The sequence below is a fragment of the Macaca fascicularis genome, chromosome 4 (assembly GCF_037993035.2).
Source record: "Macaca fascicularis isolate 582-1 chromosome 4, T2T-MFA8v1.1".
Lineage (NCBI taxonomy): Eukaryota > Metazoa > Chordata > Mammalia > Primates > Cercopithecidae > Macaca > Macaca fascicularis.
Window position 1 is genome coordinate 118,718,747 of NC_088378.1, and position 23,123 is coordinate 118,741,869.

General features: G+C 41.8%; 3 protein-coding genes across 10 annotated transcripts in view; 2 read left to right on the forward strand and 1 right to left on the reverse strand.

Annotated features, from left to right (window-relative positions):
* FBXO9 (F-box protein 9) overlaps positions 1-345 on the reverse strand; it is a 37,699-nt gene extending 37,354 nt beyond the window's left edge. The window contains exon 1 of the mRNA XM_005552742.5: positions 140-345. The gene's annotated coding sequence lies outside the window, so the exon portion shown is untranslated. The remainder of the gene's footprint in view (positions 1-139) is intronic.
* LOC135964399 (uncharacterized) lies at positions 196-21,362 on the forward strand. 5 transcript variants are annotated; one of them, XM_065543914.1, is made up of 4 exons: positions 446-674; positions 5,314-5,398; positions 8,599-8,737; positions 21,090-21,362. In XM_065543914.1, exons 3-4 carry the CDS (start codon positions 8,719-8,721, stop codon positions 21,230-21,232), a joined length of 162 nt encoding a protein of 53 aa, XP_065399986.1. In that variant the 5' UTR covers positions 446-674; positions 5,314-5,398; positions 8,599-8,718; the 3' UTR covers positions 21,233-21,362. The 5 variants fall into 5 exon arrangements, with proteins under 5 accessions (XP_073893921.1, XP_065399986.1, XP_065399983.1 ...); XM_065543911.1 differs by lacking the exon at positions 8,599-8,737; XM_065543913.1 differs by lacking the exon at positions 5,314-5,398.
* CILK1 (ciliogenesis associated kinase 1) overlaps positions 21,192-23,123 on the forward strand; it is a 40,119-nt gene continuing 38,187 nt past the window's right edge. For all 4 annotated transcript variants that reach the window (XM_005552734.4, XM_005552739.4, XM_005552738.4 and 1 more), the window contains exon 1: positions 21,192-21,362. In XM_005552734.4, the coding sequence (XP_005552791.3) occupies positions 21,262-21,362 (101 nt within the window). In that variant the 5' untranslated portion in view covers positions 21,192-21,261. The remainder of the gene's footprint in view (positions 21,363-23,123) is intronic.

The following is a 23,123-nucleotide window of genomic DNA, read 5'->3' on the forward strand; positions in this document are numbered from 1 at the left end:
TATAAAGGTAACATGAAATTTGCTGTTTAACCACTTTGAATCCAATTCAGTGGCATTGATTACTTAATTAGGTGGCATTAATGTCGTGCCACCTCAGCTACGTTTTTTCAAATAAGAAAAATGTTTTCACAACGATTACCTTTCATTAAATGTGCTCAGAACGTCCATCGACAGCCTCCATATTTCTAAGTCTTGATGGTTGATCGAGCCGATCAGCAACGAGGCGTTCGTTTGGAGTCGGAGATGGCCTTGTGGTCAGCAGGCGTTAGGGGTCCCTGGGCTCTGTGCCGCCCTTGGACCACAGCTGCGCCGCGCGGCTCGGCCGGGCGAGCCGGGGCGAACGGGACGCGGTGCAGGGACGCGCAGGGCCAGCGAGGGGAGCTGCAGGGTAACTTTTCCCAGGGAAAGCAGCCGGTCGTCCCCAGTAGAAGCCACCCAGCCTTTTGTTTGTTTTCCTGCCGGAGGCTGGAAAACGGCCGGGTTCCTGCTGCACTACCATGCGCCGTGCGGCCCGTGCGACTCGGCGGACCTCGCGGGCGTCCCTGCACGCATCCCTCGGCCGGTCTTAGCAGGGATTGTCCCCATTTCCAGCTCCGGAGCTGGCGGCTGTGCCCCGCTCGTCGAGGAGCTGCGCTCACCGCAGGGGCGGGCCCCCGCCTGAGTTCGCGGCGCCAGTAAGTGGGGCTCCGGGATTTGGGGGCTTATGCCGGGCGACCTGTCACTTTAGTAGCTGCTGGGCTGGGGCGGCGGGGAGACCCCTGGCCGGTGGCCCCCTGACGGATCGGAGGCGCAGGAAGAGGCTAATGGGTTATAGTTTCTTTCCGCGATCATATGGGTCTCTCCTTCCTGGTATGAAAACTCGGAGCCTAGAGGATTTTGATGGGTGTTTATCTTTTAGTCTTAAAGAGAGGGAAGACCCTAGCCCATTTGAAGCCTCGTTGCGGGGCACGTTGAGGACTTGCTCTTGGAATTTCCCTGACTAGGCCCTTGGCTGTCCCACAAGGGGTCTGAGCAAAAATCCTCGCGTACTTATTTTGCAACCATTTTTTTTACTGGATTTCTTTCTGCTCTGATTTCTTTCTTATTAATCTGAGTAGCTGTTATGAGAAGGATATTGAAGGATTTTTCAGAACAACTGATTCTTTTGTAATGTTAACCTTTTAAAGTTTGACTTTGACACTAACATTAAGGACTTATATGTAAGGTAGCTAATGCATCATTCTGCAGAGAAGAGTATTCCTTTCCACTTATAACTAAATAAGACCTGCTTTTGCTGGAGCTGGGCTAGGCTGAGGGATTTCCATACTGAATTTTACAAGCGGGACTGGATTTCTCTAAGGTATTGGCGCTTGTGGGTTTTGTTTTTTTTTTTTTTTTAAACCGGGAGAACTCTTTGTAGTAACAGAAGTTTGATAGTTACAGTTTTCATTTCTCACATTTCCCAGTGAGTGGGGTTTCAGGGTGTGCTTCAATAGTGAATGGCACCATTGCCGAATATAAAGTTTAAATGAGCTTTAAATTTCTGTAGTCAACATATAAATTATTAAGAAGAATTTGTGTCTCAATCATATGCTGAACTGTGCTGGGAGTTAATATATGCATAAATATGCACATTTAAAATAGTTTCTGAACAATGCGCTACAATTTGGTAAAGACTCTTTAAGGCTTTCCTATCTACTTGAGATCAGGACTTGTAAAACACTAGGAAGTAAGTATAGAAAGGAAAGCAGTCCTGGGATCCTTTATTTAAAATGACATCCGGTACCATTCCCCATTCTCTGAATGACCCTGCCCACTTTTTATTTCTCCCTTTCCACTTTGCCTTGTCCCCTTCTCCAAAGTCAAAACTGGCGGCCAGGCAGCGGCGAGGCCGCCACATTTCCTAATGAAACCAATCTAGGTTCAGATGGTGGAGGGGGTTGCTGGAGGGTTGATGGAGCCTGTCTGATTAGGCAGACCTCTGCTGTCCTTGCCAAGGGAACTCAGCATTTAATCACAAAAAAAAGGTCTTTTCACTGAAGTTTCTTCTCCACAGACTAAGTGTAAATGAACTACTAGGATGTCAAACAAGCCATTTAGGAGTTTTATTTATTGACTGTTCAATATCATCAGAGCCCTTTTTATACTTTATTGTTTGTTACTCTCATTGCTTTTTGAGATTCCTAGTACAGTGGAAATTACGTTAATCTTGAAACGTTGGAATTATCTTTAACCATCTTTTCCTTCGTTTCCTTCATCCTCTGTATCAATGAGTCATCAAGACCTTTGAAATATGTTTTATATAGATCCCTCCTTCTATATTCTAATCTAGTCCTCACTCTTCCTCTCCTGCAGTACCGCAACAGCCTCCCAAGCCTGACTCTTAGTAAGCTCTCATTAAATGTTTGCTGAATAAATGAATGAGAAGCTTCCCTCTGGTCTTTTCAGTGTTCTCTTGCCTGTCTAATCTTTAAAATGACCACTTCATCATGTCTATTCTGGATGTGCAACCTTCAGTTTCTCTCCATTATGTACTATCTCAAGTCTAAAATATTATGCCTGACTTCTCAAGGCCTATCATAATCAGCCTCGCCCTTCCTGTCTAAAATTCTCTTTTCATTTCAGCATGCATCTTTGCACTCTAAGCAGTCTGGTTTTCTTGCTGTCCTGCTAGTGGTGCCAGGCTCCTTCCCACCGCAGTGCCACTGCTCATAGTGCTTTCCCTAGAAACCCCCTCCCTTCTCTTCACTCTCCTGTGTGACTCCTACCTGTCTACTTCTCTTACAATATTTTCTCTTTCTGTTTCTCAGGATACTTGCTTGTTAGCCCTTCATTATACTGGCTGTATTGATCTCTGATTGGTTTAGGTTAGTTTAAGCCTCTTTAGGGCCGGAGCCATATTTTATGCATGGTAATGTGGTATCATGGGCTTTGAAGTACGGCAGAATTGGGACAAGGGCCTGACTCCACTTATTAGTTGTGTGGCCTTCTGTAAATCTCCTAGTATTAATCTCACATGCAAAATAGGGAAAATGCTTCCCTGCAGTTTCACCCCTGAGTTGTGGTGTGAAGATGGTCTATAGTGCCTACCCATAACTAGCATATACCTGATAAAGATCTGCTTGTCCCTTGACAGTAACTTAACAGAGTCCAATTCCTGAACACTCAGCCTGGAGGCCTAGAGAACCAGGGTAACCATGCAGTGAATCCTTAGTAAGTATTATCCTGCCCTTACTTAAAATGGCTTGAGCTTAGGTTATTCCTGGCTGCAGCTCTGCTTCTGGGATCTGTTGCTGTTTTTCCATCTGAACCTTGCCAGGAACACTACGGCTTAAATTTTTTTTTTTTTTGTACTGCTGCTCTTGCAGCAGTCTCCTCGGTTTCATTTTGTGGGATCTTGCAGAGCTGGAGTGGTCTCTAACCCTTCTATTGATGTTTGCCCTGATAAAATGAATGTTTCTGCTTGTGGGATCTGTGTGAGTGTGTATATTTGCCTGGTGGTTCCTTGGGAGAATTCTGGGTCTAATGACCCCTCTGTATGTTGATCTGAAAGCCTGTGAATAGTATCTCACTTAACTGTTGAGTCTTTCACCTGTGGTCTTTGATAACTGTCGCTTTCTGAGAAGGGCCTATGTTTAGAGTATTAGAAATCTCCTATCTGTGGACCTCAGTGTTTATGGCTGACGTGGTTGACAGGGAGAATGTGCAAACAGAGGTGTGTGCCAGATGACTTATACACATGTTTTGGGATTATAGTATAATTGTATCTTAGTTTGTGGTTGTGCTTACCTTTGAAATACAGTTTTAACTTCCTCATAAAAACACATGTGTTCTAGAAAATTACCTAGTAAAAAGAAGTTAGTGAAACAGATCATTTTCTGGGGTGAATTGCATTAAAATGCTAAGGAAATGTTGTGGCAGTAAGAGAAATGTTGTGGCAGAAAGAAAATCAGAGATGCCTTTGATTGCAACCAAAGAAGTAAAAGCAGCAGTTCAGGTCTATGTCAAGATGGTACCAAGGTTGATGTGGGCATCCTCATTCAATCTGTCTGCTCCTAGTGAAGTGCTGTCCAATATTAGGAAAAACTACTACTCAACAGGTTTTAGGGAAACGCTCAACCCAAACAGTAGGCTTCTATTCCTGATTTTCTTCCAAGGAAACTGAACTATCCTTGCACATTAAGTACCTGACTCACTGTGCTTTGAAAGTCTTCCTGGGTAGGAAGAGTGTCTTGTCGTGGCACTCACTTGAGCAGGCTGAAATCAAATCCAGCATATGTTGACATGTGAAGTCATCTTTGAGTCTGAGGATAGCACATCTTCAAAGATCTGCTCCCCCTTTTTTTTAAAACTATGTGGGCTCAGAATTAGCAAAATATTCATATGCTTTTCACTAAGGGGAACGTGGGGAACATTTGATACATCTTTAGTTGGCTAGAAAACATGTATTATATTCACACATTTAAAAAATATGCTACTTGGGGCGGGGCGAGGTGGCTCATGCCTGTAATCCCAGCACGTTGGGAGGCCGAGGTGGGCAGATCACAAGGTCAGGAGATCAAGACCATCCTGGCTAACACTGTGAAACCCTGTCTCTACTAAAAATACAAAAAATTAGCCAGGTGTGGTGACGGGCGCCTGTAGTCCCAGCTACTTGGGAGGCAGAGACAGGAGAATGGCGTGAACCTGGGAGGCGGAGCTGGCAGTGAGCCACGATCGTGCCCCTGCACTCCAGTCTGGGCGACAGAGCGAGACTCCGTCTCAAATAAAAAAAAAAAGGAAAAAAAAAAGCTACTCAGAAGATAACAAGGATTCTGTTCTTCTTAGCTGGGTCTCTGGATCTCATCTGTAAAGTGAGGATGTTGAATAATCATTAAGGTCCTTTACAGAAAAAAAAATTATAACTATTGTCTGAAGTTTCTTCAACATTAGGCTTTGAACATAGGTCCTAATGAATTTAGCATTCAAATCTATATTAATTAGCATTCAGTTATATTTTATCTTCAAATAAGCTAATCATGGCTGTATAAAAAATAATGCCTCCGAACCAAATGATAAAGTATTGTAGTGTGATGTCCAACTGTATTTGACAATATCATGAAAGTAACTATCTGTGTGAACTTGTAGTTCCTAGCAAATGATTGTCATCCTCACTCACTTTTTTTGAAATGAAAGGGCCAAAATGGTGCCTGACTTTTCATTTGGTGCTTTTCCCACCATGTCAAGAACCCTTAGTAGCCACTTGATAAATGTACAACAATGGCCCAGAGCTTGTGAGAACCACACTTTTTTTTAGGAGAGATCAGTGTGAGTTATTTTTTTACCTTTCTATAGGTGAAGCATGACCTGTGATAAAGTATTGATAACATGTAACTGCCCTTGTGACTACCATAAAAGATGATGCCTGAGAACCAGAAAGGTAAAGTACTTCTGTGTAATGCCCAGCTACATGTTTGGCAATATCATGAAAGTTACTAGCTGCTTGAACTTGTGGTTCCCCGAAGATAGTTATTAATGGTTTTGCCCTCTTGGACATTGCCTTTGCTTTAAAGGAGAATTTACTAGAGAATGATTTAACTAAGACAAAGGTGAGGGAGAAAAATGTAAGATATACATGCCTTCATGTTATCTTAGCTGTTGAAAAGCAAATTTTTTCCTAAATAAGTGTAAAAGTTTTTAGAAGGAGTCATAATTTTGGTACCGTAGTCCCAATACAGTTGTCCAGTTTGCAAAGAAGTGGGGCGTGACAGGATGGCAGTGAGGGTGGACATGGTAGTACAGAAAAATCACCTATGGTCAGGATTGCCTTTTGAAGCTCCATAAGTTGTTCATTCATTAGTTAACTCATTCAACCTGTCTTTATTGTGAGTCCGTACTTGTGCCAACTATGCCAATTCTCTGGGAACTGAGTACTAGGAATACAGTTGTGAACACAGCAATGTTTCTGCCCTCACAGAGCTTATATTCTAAGGTTAAACACAGCTTGTATGTAGCCCTGTAACCTACGGGTAAATGAGGGTTCTATGGAGAGTACTAAAGTGCTTCTGCTTATTTGGGAGGTTTCCTCATTTTCAGGGCTTGACAAACTATGGCTTGTGTGCCAATCCTTCCTGCTGCCTGTTTTTGTAAATAAATTTGTACTGGAACACAGCCATGCCCATGTATTTACATATTGTCTTTGACTGCTTTCATGCTACAATGGCAGAGTGAAGTTGTGACGGAGATGGAGAGCCTGCAAAGCCTAACCTGTTTACTGACCCTTCACAGAAAAAGTGTGCTGATCCCTGCCCTATTTTATTTTTACATTTAGCCTTTACTTCCTTTACGTTAATTCATTTTGATTTTTTTTATACATGCTAGGAAAGCATCTTACCCTGAGATCAGCTCCTCTGTCAAATGTGTTGTAATATGTATATAGATACTGATAATATGTGGCTGACCTTGTAACTACCATAAAAGATAATGCTTTAGAACCAGAAAGGTAAAGTATTATTGTGTAATGTCCAGCTACTTATTTGCCAATATCATGAAAGTTATTATCTACATGAACTTGTATGTGATATGCTCTTAGTCACTCCCCTATCTTCACTATCCCTTATCTTGCCCACCCCTGAAACACAGGCAAGCAGGACTGTTGCCACCCTCGGCAGTTTTCATTAAGCTGGGGACTCTCATTCTAGCTCATCTACAGTTTCACACATGGCAGGGTAACGGTTTGTTTTTCTGGCTGTTTTATTTTTTATTTTTTTAACATTTCACCTTTACATCAGTTCTTTACAGTCCACTAAAGCCAACTGTGTGTCCTAGTTTAAAAATCATCTGCAAGCGATTGAAGAATTTTTTTAAGGTTCAAGGCATGAGCACCTTTGATATTGTAAGAGAAGCGACAGGGAGTTGTGGAAGCTTCTCGTGGGATTAAGGACCTAGTGCAGGATGAGTTCTTTTTTCAGAAGCTGGGATTGAAAGAGGAGAGGGATGGTAAAGGTATGAAGCAGTTTCTGGGGCACAGAAGAGGGCACATGACGTAACGGATTATCTTCTCTTGTTAGCATCCAGTTGATGCAATAGCTGAATGCATCTTTAATTCACTCCTCTGTCAGGGTAAAGACAAAGCAAGATCCATGTAAAGAAGGTCCCTTTGGCTTTGTAGCTACTATTCCTTATGCAGAAAAAAAGCAGTAGTCCAAGAGGCAAAATGCTTTACAGTTTTGCTTGCTAAAATGTACAGAGGCAGAAGAATTAGGTCCAGGAGAAAAATGAAAACCCAGATGTACTATTTCTAGTAACTTTTTAAAAGAAATTAACAGTGTTCACTGACTTTTGTAAAGTTAGGACACATTCAAACCTAGAATACAAAGTGTAATTATAAACCTGTAAAGGTAAAATGGAACTCAGAAGTACCATGAGAAGGGTCATCTAATGATTTCGCATATAATCCACTTTTCCCAGGAGGATAAATGAAAGTAACAGAATCTTTTCCATGTAAGATAATTAATGCAAAGGGCGACAAGCTTCTTCTAAGGAACTGAATGGTGTCAATGGGCCTGGTAAACCACAACTCCCAGAGAACGCCAAGTTTGTTGTAATTTTTTGTCTTCTGTCTTAGAAAATGTGTAATGATGGCATTAATTCATTGATTAAGATTTCAAAATAAAGAATGAACTACAATTTTCCCTGCCCCTCGCCTCCGTTTTTTAGGCTGTGAATGAGCAAGGCACCTGATGCGAGCTGCTGGCGATGAGCAGATGTTCTTTGCCTGCACCGAGGATTGAAGCTGAGGGGAGGGAATTGGGGCAAATCACAGGAAGGTTTTTCCCAATGTCACCTAGCCAGGAACATCCTAACATTGACTTCAGAGGTTTGCTGGAACTCTTTGAAAGAGAGATAAAGCTGTCTTTCTTTGTTAGTTGGGTACAGCCTTACCCAAAGGCCAGAGGCCTGATCTGACTGCATGGAGGGGCCTTTCTGTGACTCTCTGAGACTCAGTCGTCCGGGCATTGTTGTGGGAGGGCCCAGGCTGCCTCCCTGCCCCAGCTATTCTGTGGTATTCACTGTTCTTCCACTTCAGAACTTCTAAACTTTTAGTTGGACCCAACAGTTTATCTTTATTTTGCGTATGACAAAATAGAAGCACTGAGAATTTTGAGGTACTTAGCCAAGGTGGTACAGAAAATAAATAGCAAAGACTAAAACTCAAATTTGGGCCCTTCAAACAATCTTTGAGGACTTGCTACTGCCAGTGGAGTGAGAACACGAAGATAAAGGAATCTTGGAGAGTGTCGAGGATGAAGCAGAGGGTGCACCTGCAGGTCACTGCCACGGGGAAGGGGCCGGCAGTGAGGTGAGGACAAGGCACTATGGCATCAAGGGAGAGGGGCCATTCTCTGGGTCTATATGTGTGGGTTGGGGCAGGAGGCTTAGAAGATGTGATGTGTGATCTCGGAAGAGAAGGAATTGATGTTTAATGTTCACTGGGGCCTGGCTGAGGCAATGGGGTGCTTGTGCGTCTCTTGAAAGAAAGGTATGTAGCATAGGGGATCCTTCAGTGGTACTGTCTTCTCCGCTAACCTTTGTTCATGTGATGCAAAAAGCAGAAATATTTATCCATTTTTTTCTTAGACAAATACTAGCTCGATTCCTGATACAGAGTCACAGAATCACACAGCTTTAGAGGAAGAAACCACCTTAGAGCAAGTCCAATGCCCTGATTCCACCGAAAGTAAACCCAAGGACCAAGAGATGCCCCGAGGCACAGCAGGTCAGTGCTGAGTGGAAACTGGGACCAGTCCCTCACTTTGCCTCCACCGTGGGCCTGTTGGTGCTGCTGATGGCTCCAGTGGATTCGCTGATGTTTAATTGCAGAATGAAGCCAACAAGAGCATAGCCATATCACTGGTTTCCATATTTGGGCTTTGAGATACAAAGTACTACTTCTGTTCCTCTCATTTTCAGATCCTCCAAAGATTTCATGATCTTTTGAAACCTTTTCCTTAAGTTTGGTACAGTCAGCCTGGGTTCCTGTCTCATTTCTGCCATATTAGTCGTATAACCTAGACATGTAACTTGTGTCTCAGTTTCCTTCTCTGTAAAATAGGGATAATAGTAATAGTACCTACCTGGTAGAGTTACGAGGGTTAAATATACTAATAATATATGCATAAGCACTTATAATAGTACTGTGTACATACTACTAAAATTACTATGTTTTGGGCATATTTCATATATTAGGGTGCTAAGTGTAGATTCATTATAGTGAATGATTTATCCAAGTGAATTCTTAGAGTCAAAGTAGAATTTAGAAATACTGCAAGTTAGAAATACATGCTAATTCTCAAGGTAATGGACAGGCTGCTACGTTCCATTCGTTTCTCAAGCAGTGTTAACTGTCTGTACCAGAAGCTGAATTTAAATGCTGTCAGGGCAGAGGAGGAAAATAAAAGACTCAAGGAAGCTGGGTGTGTGCTTGTCAAACAGTAAGAAATTGCTCTTCTCTTCTCAAAAAGAACAATTTTTGTTCCCTTCCAATTTTTCTTTAAGCAAAAGGTGTTTTTTTTTTGTTCTTCAGGCTTTTACTTTGTCACTTTTGATATAGGCATAGGAACAGAGAAATATTTTTCATCCAGTAAAACAAGTGGCTATGAAGGGACACACAAAAAAGGACAGCTTAAAAAATAACGGCAAGTGACAACAAGGAAAAAATGGGGACTGTGGTGAGCTGCAGAGCACACACCCAGCCTGAAGAGGTGGGGACATTTCTTCCATTTCTTATTACCATGAAGGGCTAAGGACCCCAGGTGGCTCCAAATCGGAATTTATATAGGACATTCCATTTTTTCTTTTGAGACGGAGTATCGCTCTGTCTCAGGATGGAGCGCAGTGGCGTGATCTTGGCTCACTGCAACCTCTGCCTCCCTGGTTCAAGCAATTCTCCTGCCTCAGCCTTGCGAGTAGCTAGGATTACAGGTGCACACCACCATGCTCGGCTAATTTTTGTGTTTTTAGTAGAGACAGGGTTTCACCATTTTGGCCAGGCTGGTCTCGAACTCCTGACCTAGTGATCTGCCACCCTTGGCCTCCCAGAGTGTTGGGATTAGAGGTGTGAGCCACTGCGCCAGGCCGAAATTCCTTATTTTTAAATCTGGGATTCAGCCCCCCGAGTGCCAGTGTGCCATCTCTGGTCCACACAGCATGGAATCTCCATATGCTAATGTCGTATACTCAGAGATTTCACGCTAGAATTGTCAAGTCTTGTTCACTGTGCAAAGTTAAAGAGTAGTACACTTCGATAAAGAAAATGTGGTACATACACACCATGGAATACTTCGCTGCCATAAAAAGATATGAGATCATGTCCTCTGCAGGGACATGGATGAAGCTGGAAGCCATCATCCTCAGCAAACTAACACAGGAACAGAAAACCAAACACCGCATGTTCTCACTCGTAAGCAGGAGTTGAACAATGAGAATACATGGACACAGGTAGGGGAACAGCACACACCAGGGCCTGTTGTGGGGTAGGGGAGCAAGGGGAGGGAACTTAGAGGACGGGTTAATAGGTGTAGCAAACCTCCATGGCACATGTATAGCTATGTAACAAACCTGCACATTCTGCACATGAATTCTGGAGCTTAAAGTAAAATCAAAGAGATGAGTACATTCTATATTTTAAAATGGAATGTTCTTGTTCACTGGGTAAGTAAGCACAGATTTCTGATTTCATTTCTAAAACACCCAGCTTTGAATGAATGAAAATCGCTGCTGTGCAATTTAGATGACTGTGTAAAAGTCTTTGGGATGTTTTGCTGGGGAGCGATAGGCTAAATAATAACCTGCAAATATACCAGGTTTTAATCCTTGGAACCTGTGAGTGTTACTTTATATGACACAATGGACTTTGCAGATGTGATTGAATCAAAGAATCGGAAATGGAGAGATTATCCTGCAGTACCTTGGTGGCCTTAAATGAAAACATAAGTCCTTATAAGCGAGAGACAGAGGAAGATTTAAAAAGAGAAGACAAGAAAATGTGATCATAGAGGCAGAGATTGGAGCGATGTGGTCACAAGCCAAGGAGTGCTTGCAACCACCAGAACCTGGAAGAGACAAAGAATGGATTCCCTGTAGAGCTTCTGAAGGAAGTGCCAGCACCTTTACTTCAATGCAGGAATGTTAGTTTCGGACTTCAGACCTCTAGAAACCTGAGAGAATAAGTTTCTGCTCTTTTCAGCCATCAACTTTGTGAACATTTGTTGGAGCAGCTGTGGGAAATTAATATAACTGACAAGGAAAACTTCGTATAGTTTAAAAAAATTAATTTTTGTTATCTATACCTGGATTGGAATATGGATAAGTGACATGTCCTTAACAAGAAAAATTAGCTGTAGTTTAGAAATTGGTGGCCCAGAGCCTTCCTTGAGATTCCTAGCCAGTGATCCACAAAGTGACTCTTTCCTTGTGCACCAGTAGCACTCTCATCTCCACTCCACGTAGGAACTTAACCCAGTGTCCATGTCTCCTGGTCATTTGTGTATTTCCCACCTCTCCAACTGCATGAGAAGTCCCCAGAGGCCAGATCTGCCACCCACAGCTCTGTGGATCTTCTATCTCAATACTGAACATAGGGCCTTATACTTAATTTTTCACTTGAGTGATGCTTTGTTGATACTTTAGTGTCTTGAGCATATTTCACATATTGCTGTATATCAAAAACGTTTATTTATATGCTTTTTTAAATTAAAAAAAACCTTTTTTTTTTTTGGGACGGTCTTGCTCTGTTGCCCAGGCTGGAGTACAGTGGTGTGACCTAGGCCCACTGCAACCTCCACCTCCCAGGCTCCAGCAATCCTCCCACCTCAGCCCCATAAGTAGCTAGGACTACAGGAATGCACCATCACGCCCAACTAATTTTTGTATTTTGTAGAGATGGGGTTTTGCCATGTTGCCCAGGCTGGTCTTGAACTCCCGGATAAGCAGTATGCTCACCTGGGCCTCCCAAAGTGCTAGGATTACAGGTGTGAGCTACCACACCCAGCCTATATAATTTTATAAAATAAATATCACATATTTACATATATATTTATATATGATATACTTATAATATATGAATATTATATTTATATGTATGTGAATATGTGTATAGATACACACACACACACACAAATGCGAGTAAACCTCACAACCATAGAAAAGACAATAGTTGGCTTTTTTAACAAATTGTAAAGAATCCAACAGTAGAAACAGCCTTCTACTTATGGACTGAGGTCTCAATGGAGTGACTTATGGGTAAAATATTATGCTGCCAGTGTGTGGTGTCTGGTCTACACAGTGTGAAATCTTTGTATGCTAATGTCATATACTCAGAGATTTCAGGCTGGAATTGTGATGTCTTGTCAAGTATCAAATTTTTGATATTTGCCTGCTTCTTTGAAGCACTGACTCTGTAGATGTAGATGTCTCCCATTAAGTATCAAAGAAGGATGTATTAATATTAATACACTAAAAATAGTCATTAGAGTGCTGAAACCTTTTTTCCTGTTAGAACTCCGACTGAGGCTGGGCACAGTGGGTCCCACCTATAACCCCAACACTTTGGGAGGCTGAGGAGGGCAGAGTGCTTGAACTCAGGAGTTCAAGACCGACCTGGGCAACATAGCAAGTCCCCGTCTCTACAAAAAATACAAAAGTTAACCAGGCATGGTGGTGTGTGCCTGTAGTCCCAGCCAATTAGGAGGCTGAGGTGGGAGGATTATCTGAGCCCATGAGGCTGCAGTGAGCCATGATCACACCACTGCACTCATCTGGGAGACAGAGCAAGACCCTGTCTCATAAAAAGAAAAAAGAACTCAGCTTGAGAGTTCTGTGCTTGCCTTGGTTGTCTTTGACTGAAGCTCTGTGGCTGTCTATAGTAAATGTCACTATCGATGACATGCAGAGTGGTCCCCACGCTGTGCCCCACTTGTCATGCAAAGTGGAATCCTTTCATGTTTCCCACCTGCCATGTTACAGGCACATGACTGGTTTCCACAAGGTCACACAGCTTCAGCTAGCTAGTTGTCCAAGCAACCTGGAGTGATACCGAGTGCTGTTTTTGGACATTCTTTTACCACAATAGGTTTGTATCTTATTTGCGTCATATTTTCTTTCAAAATGGAAGCAGATAATGGAAAGGAAATGAACATCAGGCTGACAGTTACTTCTAATTTGTCTCCAGCTGTACACCTCTTTCAGTCTTCAAAACTATGCTAACCATAAAGGTCTATCTGTCACCTCCTGTAGAGAATTTTGTATTTTGTCACCTAAGTTAGCATAACCCACTGTATCAGGAATGCTTTCAGCTGTACTGGATAGATTAACAGTGACTTCTTCAACAGAGACCTTCAGTTAGGTTGCAAAACAATAAACCCAAAGGCATATATTTTCAGGGTTCAAGCAGCAGCCCACTGATGTCATCATGGACTCAGCCTCTTTCTATGAATACATCCTTCACAGATGGGATTCTCATCTTTAGGGTTGATGTCTTGTAGTCGTCTCTGCTTCAGCCCTTAATGTCACAACTTTACACAGCCATGTTCAGTGCAGCTTCTTTGTCAACTGTCTTTATTAGGGAGTAGATTCCTTCTCAGAAGCTCTTCTCCTTCCTCACCAGCTCACTTCACTTTCATTCTCATAAGTCCGAGCCATGGCACCACTCCTAAACAGATTTTAGTAAGGAAGTAGAATTCCTTTGCTTGGCTTAGATCTATTGTAGTTCATGCCCTGGGGTGGCTGCCGTGCCTGAGTATGTCGAATCCTGAGTAAAATCAGGGTCCTGTAAACTAAGCAAGAAGGGGAGCATTGTTGTGGAGTAGAGCAGCAAAGGTGCTTGCCATGGCTCCCTTCTTTTTTCTAGTGCGTTGTCCATCGCCCTGTTTTCCCAGAGCAACAGTAGGTTTTTGTTCTTTACTTTCAGATTATGACATGAGTCATCATATTTGGGCAACCACAAAAAGGATGAATAACTGAACAACACCATTCTCAAGTGTATTTAACCACATCCTGCTAGGATATGCTCAGATTTGACTATGAGCTGACTGGTGCTTCTTGTCTAATGCTAGTTTGGCTAATACCATTCACTTTTTTTCAGTATGGGAAAATTCACTAATGTGAATTAATAGAAAGCTCAAAGGGTGGTCATGGTTCTGTCCTCTGGATCCATATCTAGTGTAACTAACCCTTCCCTCTGATGTCCCTTTGTACACTTGGGACAGTTATCATGGCTTTCCAAGTCTCCTTTGCTTCCAGCATCCGGTGTTTCTTCATCTACCCTTCTTGTACTTTCATTTAGATGCCACACTACGTTCTTCAATATTTATCTTGAAGCATCTGGAGCAGTAAACCAAGGGTGTGATGGGACTATTGCATTCCTTATTCTGAACACAGGCTGCCTTATTGAACAACTCCAGTGGGCACCTTTCACATTGTGTTCTATGTGAATGGAGTACCCTGGAGTGATACGGTGTATCAGCCTTGTCTGAATGCTGTGTTCCCAATAAGAGCTCCAGTAATACTCTGTCTTTGAGGAAAAATAAAACAACCTTAGAGCTATTTGCTTATTGAGCATCTCCAGTGAGAGGTTTGGTACATACCTCAAATTCAGCCCCCAGAAAACAGAACCCATATCTCTGTACATTGTCCAAATAACACAAGCACACACATTCGCTATCTCAAACCCATAGTCTCCTGTTGTATCTAAGACTCACCCAGTCCAGTGCCTTTGTTTGGGCCTTCATCATATTTCACCCGGGCCACTGGAGTAACCTAATTAGTCTCTGCCTCTGATCTCTGTATGCTAACATCTATGTAGTCTCCAGAGGAGTTTTATTCATGCTGTTTCTCTGCTTTAAAAAGTCTGAGGAACTCCCTTCTGTAGGACAAAAATCAGACTCCTGCGTGAGGCCAGGTGCACTCACGCCTATAATCCTAGCACTTTGGGAAGCCAAAGTGGGAGGATTGCTTGAGCCCAAAAGTTCGAGACCAACCTGGGCAAAAAAAAAAAAGAGACCTCATCTCTTAAAAAAAATAAAAATCATGCCTCGTATTGTACACTAAGTACCCCCAGCTACTTGGGAGGCTGAGGTGGGAGGATTACTTGGGCTTAGGAGGTTGAGGCTGCAGTGAGCTGTGATTTTGCGCCACTATACTTCAGCCTGGGTGACAGAGTGAGACCCTGTCTCAAAAAAATAACAAAACAAAAGCAAAAACAAAAAACTCCTGCATGACACACATACACATTCATAATTGGGCCCATCCTAACTTTCTAGCTATTTCCTGCAATTTCCCCCACTGCCCTCTGTTGGATTGATTTTATACCCTAGCCTTGTACTTATCCCTGGTTGCACATTAGACCTGGAAAACTTTCAGAACTCTCAAAGCTCAGCCCCCATCCCGACCTGCTTCTTGGGGCTGGGGCTAGGCGTGAGTAAATGTTAAAGGTTCTCTAGGTGATTCTGTATTCAACCAGGGTGAGAACAACTAGGCTGTGCCTGCCCTCTTGTGAACACACTAAGCTCTCGTATTCACCAACATTTTTACAGTTTCCTCCACTTGTAATTTTCTTTCTCTCCTTTTCTGCGTAAGAAAACCTTTTTCATTTTTTAATATCTTGATACTACCTCTTCTCTGAAGGATTATCAGATCTCTCTCCTCCTCCCAAAAGTTGGTTGCTGTCTACTGCATCCTCATAGCAGTTTCTACATTTTTTGTGTATTTGTCAGTTGTGAGTGATTTAAAGGAGAGACCTAGCCTTATCCATAGTGTGCCCAAGAACCTTGCATAATGCTTAGCATCTCATTAAAATTTAAATAAAATTATACCATCTGCCATCAATGCTTGAAGAGACACTAGTCTGATCCATTGTATAGTTGTTAGGTAATTACCTGAAGTAGCATAAGAAATTAGAAAGTAACCAGCATGGTATGGTGAGAGTCATATCTTGCCAGAGTACGTAGATTTTGTTCCTTGATAATATGACAGACTATAACAAGGAGGAATTGTTGGGGTGACTGTGCATTGAATGAATCCAATCTATCTGGATTTCAATGAAGCTCTTAATTCTTTCATAAATAGCTTTCTCAGTGATAATCTAGGAAACCATTGTTCCCATTGTACAATTTAAGTGGATGATGAAGGGACATTAACTATCCAAAAAAGACTTTATTATTAATAACTGACATAAATCAGTAGTATAATGCCATTGCAAAAAGCATGAAGGAAACCCACATGCTACTGTAATATAGGTTACTATTAAGTTTTGGTCACTATAGTTCATCAAGGAGATGGAGAAATGAGAAATGTGTGAGGATTCAGAGATGAATGCCAAAGGTAATTAAAGGAGTGGAAAATGCTTCCTCTGAGAAAAGGTCGTGTAATTAAGGCAGGAGAACGCTGAAAGACACATGCTTGATTACTAATTTCATGTGCATAGACATTTTTATCACATGGCTTTTTTATATCCACAGAAAACTAGGCATGAAGAAATTTGCTTAAATTAGAATATGCAAAGTTTTGGTTGGACATGAAGAAAAATATTCTAACTGGATTACAAAATGCAGATCTGATCATGTTAGCCCCTAGTTACAAAACTTGAGTTGACTTCCCATTGTCTCTAGGGCAAAGCCTCCTTTAAACAAAACATTGTTTATCAGTTGGCTGATTTTTTTGACAAATCAAGTTTCCAGTGATTTTTTTTTTTAGGAAGATGACATACAACAATGGTTTGGGAGTCTTAATTTGTTAGAAAGTGAAATAATGAATGATAGAGAATTCATACACAGATGTGTCTCAACTGAGAGTGGGGTTACATCGTAAGTTAAAAAATCATTGGAAAAAAATACATTTAATTCACCTAACCTACTGAGCATCATTGTAAGCCTCCCCTGTCTTAAACATGTTCAGAACACTTACATTGGCCTATCCTTGGGCAAAATTATCTAACACAAAGCCCATTTTATAATAATACATTGAAGAGCTCATGGATATATTGAATACTTCACTGAAAGTGAAAAACAGTAGTTGTACAGGCACCCGAAATATGATTTCTACTAAATGCATGTAGCTTTGGCGCCATTGTAAAGTCAAAATATCATAAGTCAAACCATCATAAGTTGAGGACTGTGTGTATGCTATATGAAAAAAATAGTTGAAGATAAATATTAAGAAGAAAAAGGGGAAAACAAATGCAGAGCCAGAATTGCTTGTGCTGTGGTCCAAATGTGCTTTTTGGGTTAAAGCACAGCCTGAATCCAATCTATTCCATAATACAGTAATCATGAAGTGAAGGAACCATGGTATATGATAGTGTTCTGTCTTCTCAACAAGTTGTATTAAATAAGTCTGCATTTGTATATTTTGATCTAAAATAAAACATTTAAGATGCCTGTATCTTTTAAAAATTTCCCTTCTACCATTTTAGGGATAATTGAAATTTTTAATCTATAATAATTATAAATTTACATAAATTGCAAGAATACTAAAAGAATACCCATACATCCTATCTTAGTCTGCTTGGGCTACCATATATAACATAATATCAAAGACTGGGTATCTTAACAGAAATTTATTTTTTTCACAGTTCTGGAGGCTGGAGAGTCCAAGATCAAATGGTTTGGTTTCTGGTGAAGGCTGTCTTCCTGGCTTTTAGATGGCTGCCTTCTTCCTGTGTCCTCGTGGTAGGGGGTGTGGGGGAGAGGTACAAGACACTAGCCCTATTGTATCAGACCCCTATCCTATGACCTCTGTAGCCTAATTACCTTTTCGTAGGTCTGTCTCCAAATACAATCACATTGGAGGTTAGGGCTTTAACATGTGAATTTGGAGGAGGGATATCATTCAGTCCATAGCATACCCTTTACCCAGATTTACCTGTTGTTAACATTTTACCCCATTTGTTCTCCCCGCCATGCACGTAAAAATTTTGTTCTACCCACTTGAGAATAAATTGCATACATCATGGTCCTTTAACTGTAAACCCCTCAGAGTGTATTTCCCAAGAATGAAACTGCATTCTTACTGAATCACAGGACAGTAACTACAGCTACAGTACTTTAACACAGATAAATATTTTTATCTAATATACTGTCCATGGTTTCAGGATGAAACTGTTCCACCTCACATCATCAGGCATTAGTGTCCTAAGGAGCATGCAACCTAGATCCCTTCCATGGGCAGTTCACAATAGGGTTCGTGCTTCTGTGAGCATCTAATGCTGCCGCTGCTGATCTGACAGGAGGCAGAGCTCAGGCAATAATGCTTCCTCACCCACTGCTCTCCTCCTGCTGTGTGACCTAGCTGCTAACAGGCCACAGACTGGTTCACAGCCCTGGGTTTGGGGACCCCTGCTTTATAACATTTTCTTCTCCAGTGCAGATTCCAGTCAAAACCTGTATTTTTAAAAATGGCATCTGGGTTCCTCCATAAACAAAACTCTGCCAACTCTTTCTACAAGCTCCCCCTTTCCCACCCCCCAATTTCAAGCCCCTGTCTCTTAGTTTCTGCTTCTTGGAGTACTAGAATCCCATTTGCCCTACAAAACACCTGCTTTTCTCTTTTTTAAGACAATCTTTTATGAAGATTTTTTCTGCCCTCCCCTAAGCCCAGATGGAATTGACCCAGCTGGAAACCAAGAGGGCTTTCTCCTTAATTCCCCTCCACATCTTGTGCCCTAAGCATACTGGACATATCTTAGTTTGTATTCATGATTGGTACATATCTGCTTCCCCCTTCCTATCCACACCCCATCCCCTGCCAGGAGACTCTAAGCTCTTTAAAAGAAGGGACCATATTTTATTGGTCTTTGTATCCTCAGAGCTTAAAGATAGGATCTGTCACACAGAATGTACTTTATAAATATTTATTAGTCGTCAATGGAATACATCACCCAAAAGAGCTGCTGAAGGAGGTTGTAGGGAGTCTGATCCTGAAGAGTTTCAGGAAGGAAAATGCCCCTCCAGCCAGTGGTTCTAGGGGAAAGAGAATGCGCGCAGGGTGGGTAGAGCGGGGGTTTGATCTGTAAGCTTGTTTGATTCTGTGATAAAGCATGGTGAAATCAGGCAGGACCTTTATATTTCTTAAGATTTTTCAAGCTCACACACAGCTTTCAGGAGAACGTAGTCTGGATTTATTTATTTATTTATTTTATTTAAGAAAATTGTTTTTGAGAGCGAGTCTCACTCTGTTACCCAGGCTGGTGTGCAGTGGCGTGATCTTGGCTTACTGCAGTCTGTGCCTCCTGTGTTCAAGCGATTCTCCTGCCCCAGCCTCCCGAGTAGTTGGGACTACAGGCACATGCCACCACCCCCAGCTAATTTTTGTGTTTTTAGCAGAGACGGGGTTTCACCATGTTGGCCAGGCTGGTCTCAAATTCCTGACCTCAGCCTCCCAAAGTGCTGGGATTACAGTCGTGAGCCACCGCGCCCGGCCTATTTTTAAATTTTTAATCTTGAACTAATTTTAGACTTACAGAAAACTTGCAAAAATAGTACAGAGTTCCTAGAAACCCTTCACTCCACTTTCCCTAATATTAATAGCTTACATAACCATAGAACATTGATCAAAACCAGGAAATTAGCATTGGCACAATACTACTAACAACAGATCTTACCAACTTTTTCACTAGTGTCCTTTTCTATTCCAGGGTCCTGTCAAGGATCCCACATTGCATTTAGTTGGCATGTCTGCTTAATTGCCTCCAATCTCTGACAAATCCTTAGTCTGTCCTTGTCTTTTGTGATCTGGACACTTTGTAGGAGTACTAGTCACTTTACATTATTACTATAGTTTCTTTATTATAGGCAGACTGAATTATATAAATGAAAAATCAGTGACATTATTTTTAAGACACAAACTGAATGACGTTAAAAGGAGCACACCCTGCACATAGGCCTTGAATTCCTAGTTCTTTGTTTGGCTTCTGAATGTCTAGTAGTGATAATAATACCATTGATGCTTGGCCACACATAGTTCATGGAGCACACATAAGTTCTCTATCAGGAGAACTTTAGTTTAGCATTTCTTAGCTTTTGTATGTTTACATTGTTAATTGTAGCTCAAGTGTACAGAACACAGTATATTTAGCAGAAATTTTCATAGCTTGACAATTTTCATCGACCACAGTTATCTCTCAGTGTTTGCCCAGAATGGTTAGTCAGCAGAAAAGCATTGAATTGGAGCTGATTCATTTCTGAGTCAGTGACAAATTTACTTTCCAAGCATAATATCTCTAGTTGTATAAGAAATTATAAAAGAGCATTATTTAGACCAAGGGTTGGTGAACTGTGTAAAGGGCAACATAGTCAATACACTAAGTCCTCATTTAACCTATCAGTAGGTTCTTTGGAAACTGCAACTTTATGCCAAACAACATATAATAAAACCAATTTTGCCATAGGCTAATTGATAAAAACAAGAGTTAAGTTCCTACAGCATATTTCTGGTCATAAAAACATCACCAAACTTCTAAATAAAGACTAAAACACTTTGAATATTAAACATTGGAATAAATGTAAGTTATAAATACATTTAAGAAAGATTAAAAAAAAAAAAGGTAAGGTAATTATTACCTGCTTATTCCAGTTTACAGTTGTGGGTGGTAAACCTAAGCCTATCCCAGCAGCTTAGGGCCCAGAGTGGGAACCAACCCTAGACAGACACCAATTGCAGGGCACATTCACACACACCCCCTACACTCACTCAGGCCTGGGACAGTATAGACATACCAGTTCACCTAGTGTGCACCTCTTTGGAATGTGGAAGGAAACTGGAGCACCTGGAGAAAACCCACACAGACACAGGGAGAATGTGGAAGCTCCACATGGACAGCAGCCCCGGCTGGGAATCAAGTTTTTTTCCCTCATCAACATTATAACGAAACAACATTGTTCCAAAACCTGCTGTACTTTGGGCTTTGCAGGCTATACAGCACCACACAACTATTCAGCTCTGCTGTTGTAGTCATGAATGGTATGCAAGTATGTGGGTATGACTGTTCAATAAAACACAGATTTAGACTTATAAAAATATATATACTCAAAATGTATATATTAGCATTTATCCTTGTCTCTCATTTTTCTCTGCAGGCAGAAGACTGATTTTTGAAAATATGTATTTGGGAGATAGTCACGTCCTATTGAATACCTTGTGCTGGTGCTGCCATCGAAAAATCTGGTTACATTCTGGGGAGGACTGCTACCACTGCAGGACTGAACCGCTTCGGCCGTGAGATGAGTGTCTGGCCTGAGCAGGCACACCATGAATAGATACACAACAATCAGGCAGCTCGGGGATGGAACCTATGGTTCTGTGCTGCTGGGAAGAAGCATTGAGTCTGGGGAGCTGATTGCTATTAAAAAGTAAGTTTGATCCTTCACTCCTGTGATAATTTTATCTCTACCCTCACCATTTCCCGTCTTTGAAACAGTTGTAGAGGGGAGTGGGTGGGATGCCTGGAGAAGAATCTTAGATAATGATTGCTGTGGGTTAGATGATTATTGATTCTGTAACACTCATGTTAGAGGTATTAAAAACATTTCCACTTTACATTTACTACTTTGCGCATAGTAAAGTACTTGTTATCAAAGTGTTTTCTCATATTGTGAGGTAGTAACAAGCAGGTTAATAAACATCATTTTACATGAGAGGAAACTGAAACTCCAAGAAATTAAGTGACTTTGTTTGGGCCATCTACATGCATGTGGTGGTCTGGTGACTGCTGTCTTGTTCCCTCTGCCCCCTTTGCCCTTCACAACCTGAGTCCAGACACATTGTATTAGTTATCTGTTGTTGTGTAACAATTTACTCCAAGACTTGGTTGTTTAAAACAACACACATTTATTATCTCCGTTTCTCTGGGTCAGGAGTCTGAACACAGCTGAGCTAAGTTCTTTGCCTCAGTATCTCTCATGAGGCTGTAGTCAAGGTGTTGGCCAAGGCTGGGGTCTCATCCAGAGGTTGGACTGGGGAAGAATCCACTTCTGAGCTCATTTTGTGATTGTGGGTTGATCTATGAGTTGTTGGCCTGAGGGCCTCAGTTCCCTGATGGCTGTTGGCGGGAGGCTGCCCTCAGTTCCTTGCCATGTGGGCCTCTAAAGAGCAGCTTACAACATGGCAATTTGCTGCATCAAGACATGGGAGTCAAGAAGGCAATGAGAGACTTGTACTAAGATGGAAGTCATATCTTGCTTTTGTAAATTAATTACAGAAGTGACATCCTTGTCAAATTGCTATATTCTGTTGGTTAGAAGCAAGTTGTTGAAGGAGAGGGGTTCTAAAAGGCTCTGGGTAGCAGGAGGTGGGAGTCTCTGGGAACCACATTGGAGACTGCCACAACCATCTCTATCCAGTTGCCTTATCAGCATCTATATTTGGATGCCCAGCAGACATTTCAAACTCACCATGCCCAAAACTACACTCATATTTAGCATATTTTCTCACTCTTATCCCAAATTTGTTTCTTCTTCAGTGTTCCCTATTTCAATAATTGGCGCTATACCCTCAAAACCTGGGAGTCCTCCTGCCTTCCCTCCCCATTATGCCTCACCTTTAGTCATCTAGTCCTGTCAATTCTACATAATATTTATGTGATCCACCTACTTCTGTATATTCCCACTGCTAACCTCCATTCAACCCATTACCATTTGCCACCTCCACCATGAGGTCCTCTGCCACTAGGGCTCCTGGCTTTTTTTCCCCCTATTCATATCAGACCAAAGGGATTATTTTAAACATACAACTTCAATCATCTAAAACTACTTGACCAAATGTTCTTTGTGTTCCATGAACATATCCCTTGCTCCCACCTGATGTCAGTGCAGTGGTAGTGCACAGCTCTATGCCCATGCCAGCACCCCTCCCCAAGTGCATGTGGGAGACCAAGGTGCATTCTGTCCAGCTCCTTAAAAGGTCCCCAGCAGGCCTGAGCCAGTTGCCAACCCTGTTATTGACTTACTCATACACCCGTTATTGGGTTCCCTACCTCTCTTTTCTCAGTCTCCTGCTCCTTGCCTTGCTTCCTAGAATCACCTGCCAAATAAACTACCTGCACCCAAGTTCTCGCCCAGGCCCTGCTTTTGGAGGAATCCAAACTAAGACAGCTTCCAATGTCTTCCTGTCTG